General features: G+C 35.5%; 1 protein-coding gene across 1 annotated transcript; it reads left to right on the top strand.

The window, feature by feature from the left end:
* The first annotated feature begins 3,761 nt into the window (after positions 1-3,761).
* On the top strand, positions 3,762-5,031 carry LOC127737038 (uncharacterized). Its single transcript, XM_052247578.1, has one exon. The coding sequence runs from the start codon at positions 3,846-3,848 to the stop codon at positions 4,989-4,991; it is 1,146 nt and encodes a 381-aa protein (XP_052103538.1). The 5' UTR covers positions 3,762-3,845; the 3' UTR covers positions 4,992-5,031.
* Positions 5,032-9,518: the final 4,487 nt, after the last annotated feature.

Raw genomic sequence — 9,518 nt, 5'->3', positions numbered from 1 at the left:
GCATTTCATACATTTATTTACAATAGTTGTACCACGTGGAAATCTTGTAAATAATCTGATAAATTATAAATTTGAATTGCGCCTTCGACAATAATACTATAAAATAAAAGCAGAAGATGGGTTATGATATATCCTTGGAGGTGCACGTTTTACATTCGGGTGTCTAAATATATTGGTATGTCTTTAAAACCAATATATTCAAAAAGAAATATGCAATCTCGATATAAATTCCATAATTTTATATATTTATATTTTAAGGATAATAAAAATAAGAAGATGTGGTATGATTGCCAATGAGACAACTCTCCACAAGAGACCAAATGACACAGAAATTAACAATTATAGGTCACCGTACGGCCTTCAACAATGAGTAAAACCCATACCGCATAAGCTACCAAACCATTTACAAGCAAAAGAATTTTATTTGACAATAAAGTTACAGATAACACAAACTAAGTACCATCTATGTTGTTTCGGAGGAACGGAGTTTAGTGGCTACTTATAGTGCTCCTGTCTCGGGCAACACGCAGGTAATCATCGCTATCTGGTTGGATGCTTTATCCATTCTGGATACGCAGGTAGTTACGGCTGCTATAATACTTGTTGAAAGACTAGTCGCTATTTGTTTTGGTGTTTATTTTCCACTTCTTTCAAACCAAAACCGGGTTGTATGGTTGAGGAATTTTAATACAGATAATGTTTTCTGATTTAGTCAGCAAACATTAGAGGTATTTGGGGTGAGCATATTTATCGACTGTTGAAATTTTGGTCAGCGGAACGTCTCAAGGGTGACTGAGGAATAGAAATATGGTCACTTTGGTCTTCTTCCGACCAACAATAAAACCCTTGCCAGAGTGGGCGTCTGTTTGGCTGTGCGGGATGTACAAGTACGCAGCCACGTCCGTTCAGAATGGGGACATTAAATCCGACGCCTTGTGTAAAGAGAATGCCACGATCTCTTTACGTTGATAATACTTAAAGGGGTATGCATATGGCCTGCTGCATAGCAAAATGTATTTCCTATCCAAGACAGCCTAAGTGGTAGTTAAAATTATCCAGACGTTCAACCCGGACGGCCTCTATCACAGGACATACATACCTATTGTATTTATTGTTAATTTGTTCTCGTCCTGAAAGAGGGACGAAAGAAACCAGAGGGACAGTCAAACTCATAGATCGAAAACAAACTGACAACGCCATGGCCAAAATAAAAAGACAAACAGACAAATAATACTACAGATGACACATCATAGAAAACCAAAGACTAAGCAACACGAACCCCACCAAAAACTGGGGGTGATCTCAGGTGCTCCGGAAGGGTAAGCAGATCCTGCTCCACATGTGGCACCCGTCGTGTTGCTTATGTTATTACATATCCGGTAAATAGTCTAATTCGGTAAGTCACATTCGTGAAAAGGGAAGGGTATTGTAGTTACGACATAAGGAACATATCCGATATCATCTGTGAAACGGTTATTCCATAACGGTCAACCAACTCGTGATGGCGTCCGTAAAATTTACGAAGGGATGATTTCAACTTCACCATTTGGAACTCTTGGCTTAATAGCTTCCTTGTGAGCAGCAATCCTCTATCAAGGAAATCATGATAGGAAACACAAGCCCGGGAATATCGTATCAATTGGGAGATATATACTCCGTATGCAGGCGCTGCTGGAATGTTGCTACATAGAAATGGAAAGTTCACAATTGGGAAGCTGAAATCATCTCTTTTGTCGTAAAGTTTTGTTTTCAACCGACCCTCATTGTCAATTTCTAGATGTAAGTCAAGATATGAGGCAGACTTAACTGTATCTGTAGTATCCTTTATCTCTAGTTCGATGGGATAGATTCGTTCAACATAGTCACCAAATTTTGTATTATTTAGTGAGAGAACATCATCTTTATAGCGGAACGTAGAGTTAAAGGATATTGCTAACTTCTTATCTTTCTTCCTAAGAAGTTCCTGTATGAAGTCAGCCTCATAATAATAAAGAAACAAGTCGGCAAGAAGAGGGGCACAATTGGTTCCCATTGGAATTCCGACAGTCTGTTGAAAAACACGTCCTCCAAACGTAACAAATATGTTGTCAATCAAGAAATCAAGCATCTTGATAATGTCAGTTTCAGAGAATTTTTTGTTTGAATCAGAGTGATTCTTTACAAAGTAGGATTTATCCCTCCCCAAGACAAGGGACATGCATGATGTTATACCTGTGTATCTATTAACTTGCTCTATTGACCCACAATAGATCCATCTAGCAAAGCCTCATTCTTTTTTCTCATGTGACTCGTATAGAAATAAACTTTAATAGGATTCTCAAATCATTTTCTGGAAAGAATCTTATCACAAGGATTCGGTTAAACTATTATAAAAAGTCAAAGTTCAAGCAACAAAAATATAACTTATGAGCAGAAAAAACCTCAAAAGAACAGCGACTTGTGATCAAAGCACACTTCAACAACTCAAAAATATCTGATGAATCACAGATCATGTACAAATTCACCTCGTAAGTATCAAGTTAATCGTGAACAAACAGACTATAAAAATTGAGCTGTTTGACGGATTTTATATCCGTAATAAAAAACTAGAAAAATGAGAGACGATTTAATTTCTGGATTTTTAACAATACTATTCGGAGTTTATCCATTTAAAGTGGCATGCGGTATCTAAATATAATATTTGTCACTAAAAACAAAACATTGTTTTTCGAATCAGATCTTTCCTTGTTTTTAAAGAAAAATGCGTTAACTTCTTCCCTAAATACTGCCAGCCGACTATAAGTTTACAACTTGTGTTCTAGAATGGTATTTTGAATATGTTTTCAGCATTCCGATGACCCTTCATAATTTGTGCATCGAAAATATTTACGTAAATAGCATGAAATTGAACAAAACATTTAATATTTTTTTTATCTTAAAAATACTACCGAAAACCATGAATATTCCGTAAACGGACTAAATTACAAAAAGGTGACTTAAGAAATTTATTACGAACTGACGAAAATTAGAATATAGATATTATTCTATCATTTTAAACAATTTCCTGTCGTGTGTTATCCAGGAACATTTAAAACTCTTTAATGAAGCGTATTTTTCGATGTCAGTTGCAGTAGTACACCTCTGACTTCATAGAGAAGCTTCTTAAAGAGAATAGAAAAGGTTTTTATTAATTATCCTTCAACTTCTCTTTTTGTAATATGGTTTATATCCATACATCCCAGTTGATATGATATGTGAGGGCTTGCTTTTTTTAATCATGAGTTCCTTGACACGCGATTGTTGGTTACACGGAAGGTATAGAAACAAGGGTTCCGAAATGTTAGTCACCCACTCGAAAAATTTACGGAAGCATTTATGATTTCGTTGACCGTTATGGGAATCTGTGTCAGATGACCACAGATCAAGTGGAATAGGAACTTTTAACCCTTCCGCAGGTTACTTAAGATTTTGTTGGAGTTAGTGCTGCTCAATCTTTTACTTATATATGTAGGTTTTGGTTGACGTTTGTTTGTCTTTTCAAATTTAATTTAATGTTTAAATTTTGCACGATATACTCCTCTACTCTTGCACCTGCGTGATTTCTTCTTCTAAACACTTTTTTAGTTTCTTACTGTGTCGTACATTTTGTTTATCAAGGGCATTCTAATTTGCTCGTGATCTAAATATTTCCGTGTTGATCTTCAAATTTCAGTTTATAACAATTAAAAGTATAATAGGGATTGAAGTAATAAGTTAAGTTTGAGTTCCGGGAAAGACTGACATAATATATTTAGCTGGATGAGTCTATCACAAACATTCATTGCATATTCAACTCATCCTTTATAACAAAGTTTTCGTACGGGAATATGAATACTAGCACAAATTATGATGATGCCTTTGAAGATATCAAACGTCGAGCTTTTCTACTGTATTGGAATGAACTAACAGCAGAGTATCTTTTACCAAATACCATAGTTTTGGCTATTTACCTTTCAATCGGATTAGCAGGAAATATTGCTGTCATACTTGTATACCAATTTGGACTCGATAAAAAGACAGATGGAAGGTACTTTATAGTGCCACTGGCATGGATCGATACGACCGCTTTAATAGTAACAGCAGCGTTTAACCTTACTCGAAACACGAAGCCAGTCAAATTTCCCGGACACGGAGCCTGTAAACTGCTCATATATTTAAGTTACGTTACAACTTGTACTTCACTTTTTCTTCTGAATGCCATTGCAGTGCAGCGATATTTGAAGATATGCAAACCTTTTGGTTCACAAATGAACATACTATGGAAACGTTTTTCTGTGATTATTTGTACCATTGTGTCAGTTTTGTTGTACATACCTGTGTTGTTTTACTATGGAATTGTGGAAACCATGAATCATTCTCTTGGTAATATCAGTGGACATCAGTGCAACAAACTCCCTAGTTCCCCAGGACAGATGAGAGGATTGAAAGTTTTCCAAGGATTTGGATTTTTTGTCACCATTAGCAATGTTGTAACAATAACTGTGCTATACATTTGTATAACAGTAGCAATAATAAAGCAACTCAAAAAGATGAAATGCGTAAAAGTAAGGAGAGATAACGTTAGTGTCACTACATCAGACGCAACAGGACAAACGTATGCTCCCAAAATCCAAGTTAATCTACAGTCAGCGACAAGTGATACGGAAATTTCCATGGAAACCTCTACTCGAATTAATGAACCCGAAGAAAAATATCCAACTAAAACCGCTACAAAGAAATCGACTTTTAGAATATCTTTTATGTTCATGACCATTTCCATCGTTGCATTTCTTGCCTATTTGCCATCATGGACATTTATAGTGATTGAAACGAATAATCCTGCATTTTGGAAAAGTCTTCCTCCTACTGCATTCCACATTTGTCTTACCCTGCGTAGGATGTACATGATAAATCATTTTTGTAATCCATTTATATATGGTGCATTTGATAATGCTTTCCGTGAAAAGATAAAGAATATATTTTGCAAAAAGTGATTGAGAAATATGCCCGAGAGATCCCATTTGTTTTGTACATAAAAATACAAATACAGGTGTAGAAAATAAACTGTTGCGATATATTTAGATGCATTGTAGTTGTGTGCATATGTTGTCACCTTATATCTTGTTTCTATAATGAACAATAGTTTAAATTGAAATTACAATCAATGTGACAGGCCATTTAGATAACATCTTTGTGATGTTGATTTGTAAAAAACAAACCAAAGACAACGTGTTGTCAATATAAAAATATTTCAGCTGAATAAAATAATATACGAACAATTTCGGAAAATAAATCGATACATACGGGGTCAGAATAAAACTATTTCGTGTTTTCGCCTCTTATATTTCAAAGCAAAACACGAGGAGAAAACTACTGTCAAAACTTCCCACACAAATAATATTTGTGTTTAAATTGGCGAAATATAGGAGTCAGTGCAGATAATTATATTCAATTATTTGATATAAACATATATATTGTACACATTATTATAAAATGAGATCAGGTATGATTGCCAGTGAGACAAATATCGAGCGGAATCCAAATGATGTGGATGCAAGTAATAAGAGTTCACCGTACGGCATCTAATAAAGGTGGCACGGTAGTATTTCCAGGCCCATAGGGATAATGATAGCCTTGTTAGAATTTTCACCACTTTTTAACGCTGCCCAAAATTCTACATACACAGTTTACTGAAGTACTTTCATTAAAATATTCAAAAAATAATATTGTATGATGACCGTTTACTTTTTTGCTATCTTTATAAACCTGAGGCCACTACTGCTTTTAGGTCTTTTATGCAGTGAATGCAAAATTCTCAAAAATTCATTTTCACCTTATGTAAAGTTATTTCATATTTTTCTACACCTGATTCATCCCTCAGTTTGGGAAAGTATGTTCAGTAGATACTGTATTTTTTGTCCAATTACAATGTTCAGATACATTGACTTAAGTAAATGTACACGAAAGAGCAACCTAAATTCCAGAATGTAAATACTACCGTGTCACCATTACGAGTTGAAAAATTTGAAACATATCAAACGAAAAAACCAACGGCCTAATTTTTGACACAACAATAAAGTATTTAGACCCCTCTACCAAGATAATTGTAATGATTGCACACGTATAAAAATTGCGGTTTTTATCCAACGCAATCATAGGTTTGAACGTTGTTTTCAATTTAGACTTGTGCCGGCCTCCCTCTTGTTATAGTGAATTTATATCTGACTGTATAGTTTCTTGAAATTATCGAGGATAAGGGGTAGATGTTAGTGAGATGACCAATGTTGGAAATCATAAGAATGGCAATTTGTTGTTTTGGTTGTTGTTCCAAGGTGTGATTACTAAAACACGGTAGATTTGTGTATGTCAGGAAGTTTTGTTTTACGTACTGCCTCCATATTTTCTCTATATTATTTCGGCAAATGTTTGCCGTACTTGTTTATGGGAGATCAACAGAATGTCCACGTTATTTCGCTAAATTTGTATCTGCCATAAAATGTAATTAAAACTACAAGAAAGACTCGTGCAGACATTGGCTTGTTAAAATAAAGATATATAGAAAGAGAAATAACACGGAGGGATCAGTTAGAAGCGTAAGAACCAAAGCGTAAGCACCAACAGATCAGAGAGAACTTACCCAAGAGTGGAAACAAAGAAAGACGAGGCGGAAGTAAGAAGAGACAGGAGTGATATCAATAATAAAGAAAACGAGGTACAGGGGCCAAGCCAGGCTAAAACACCCAACTTGCTTCAAACCAAAGAACAGACACTTGCTAAAATAATATCGGTATTGCACGTTTTATCAAGTGAAATAGGTGGCAATATCACCATATGTATGGATTCTAATGAGGGAAAACACAGAAGAGATGAGAAAAAGATCGATAATGTAGATTTCGAGCTACATGTATCCGATACGGAAAGATCAAGCCTTGATAGAGAGAGAGGAAAGAAAAGGCTTCACCAAGACTGATTGTTGATTGATTGTTATTTGCTGAACGTCCAGTGGCAAATATTTCATGCATGTTCAGGACGAGAACAAATTAACAATAAATAAAATAACAAATAGTAGGTGTTGTAATTGAGATCGTCCGGGATAAGGTCAACGAAATGTCGACAGCCACTGGAAAATGAGGGTATATGGACGGAAATTAGGCCTTGCAACAGGCCACCTGCGGACCCTCATCAAGACGGACATCCTCTTCTTTCTCGTCAAAGAAGTCGGACATTAGTCAGTCGGAGGTATAAAAGCAAAAACAACAGAACCGACGGATTGTTGGGTTGACAATGTTGGAAAGCGACAAATTGAATAGAAGTTAAATTATGTATGATAATTACAACCAAGCGTTGAAAGTTATTAAATACTGCATATAGTACCATTTAATTGCGCTAAATACGTTTGCCGGTGACAGTGCTAAAGTTTGTTATTGATAGTAACTATTTTATGAATAATGGGGACTAAATAAGACTGCCGGTGACGGTGCTAAGGTTGTTAGTTTCGATACTAATATTTAAGACGTTTTCATTATGCTAAGTCGATGTTGTATAATGTGGAATGGTGGTAATACCCTTAAATTGGGATTATTGAAAGATTCTCCTTGTTACTTAACTGTTGAACTATATACTAGTAGGTTGTTATTACAAAAGTTTGTTTTTCTACTGTAAGACAAACCATTACCAGTGACCCGACCAGACCAGTGACAGAGCCTGCAAGTGCCATTCTCTCCGCAGTTATTTATTTTAGTCCTAATAAAGTATAAAACTTTATTTATTCATATATTTTATTTCATCACTCAGAATATATTAATAATTATAGGTTTCATAACGAGTGATAATTGGATATCGCTTCATTTCAACTCGAGTTATTTAATTTCAATATAATAATAAACGAGCCTATGGCGAGTTTATTATTACAATTTAAGTTAAATAACGAAATGTACATTGTCGTAACCTTTGATAAACATCAATAACCTAACGAATAGCTAATGGAAATGTCGTAATATCGTCTCATGATGCTTTTAAGCCAATCAAATTAAGGCAGTTTTCGTATCACACTCCGTGTAGTGTGTTGTGTTACGAGAAATATCTCCTCATGCAAGAAATAGAAAAAAGGCCCCAACCATAAGAGAATCACAAATATACGGTTTACCCTTTCTGTAAGGTGTTTTGGTCCGACGTCGAACCTAACACTTAATGGACCCTTTTACTCTCTTTTTCTGTGTGATCTCTGGTGGCCGACTCTAGCACCAGGGAGGCATGTATAAAGATAAATGTCCTTCCTATTTTCTAAAAGAGAGGCGGAAGATACCAAATGGATATTCAAATTAACAACGCCATGTCACAAAACGAACAGTCTACAAAACACCACACAGAAAACTTAAGATTGAGGATTGGTCTAATAACGTTTCCCATGACAGACTGTACAACGCGAAACGAACATTTCTACAGTTGCGTTTTCAACCTTGCGCTTAAGGGTTTTCCTTTATGAAAACGCAAAATGGCAACAACAGAAAAGCTGTTTACACACATTCCTACAATGAAATTATATCGTATGTTCACTGTTTAGTGTGAAAACACTAATTCCATCCAAAAGTTCACTGTTAACATTGAAATCAACTTTATAAATGTCATGCATCCGTAACTGACATAATCAAAATGTTCGATTTTTTATTGACAACATTTATGTTATCTTTGGAGGACGTTCCTTTCAATTGACAATCGGCGGCAATTAACATACGTATGGAAATCAACCTTTCCCCCTCTACTCGTCAAACAGTTTCTTTATTCAGACTTTGTCCAGGAGCTACTCAAGAAAATGAAAAGAAGTTAAGTCTGCCCCATAGAAATTGACAATAAGGGTCGGTTGAGAATTTACCTCTACGACAAAAAAGATTATTTAAGTTTTCCCATTGTGACCGTTCCATTTCTGTGCATCAACACATTGCCTGCATATGGAGCAGATATCTCCAAGTTAAAACGATAAACGGGTCTTGTGTTTTCTATCATTATTTCCTTGAATTGGGGTTACGGCTACCAACGAAGCTATTTGTCAAGGGTTTCAAGAAGTAACCACAATCCCGTCCACATTTCCTCGATTGTGACATTACCAAATGCGACGTATCATCATAACTTGCACAAGCAAAGCGACGGGTGCATGATGTGGAGCATGTAGTACTTACCCTACCGGAGCACATGAAGTCATTTTTTGTGTCGTATGATTGTGTTATCCGTTTGTTTTTTTTTTATTATTATTATTTTCGAATGACCCTTGGTATCTACCTTTCTTAATGCATTTCGATTTCTCATTTGGAAATAGTACTATAGCAAAAGGGTGGACTGCGATATAGAAAGATGTTTACATAATTTATGATCTTGAAATTTTGACCAAAAAAATCAAACCGTGAATAACCAAAGCACCAGCTACTATGTGGATAGTAAATGAACTCATTATAGATACCAGGCTTAAAATTTTGTACGCCAGACGTGCGTTTCGTCTATTAAAGACTCATCAATGACGCTTGAAT

This window comes from Mytilus californianus, unplaced genomic scaffold, assembly GCF_021869535.1.
Source record: "Mytilus californianus isolate M0D057914Y unplaced genomic scaffold, xbMytCali1.0.p SCAF_4, whole genome shotgun sequence".
Taxonomy (NCBI): domain Eukaryota; kingdom Metazoa; phylum Mollusca; class Bivalvia; order Mytilida; family Mytilidae; genus Mytilus; species Mytilus californianus.
Note: the sequence above shows the minus strand (reverse complement) of the source record. Positions and strands in the feature narration are given on the sequence as shown.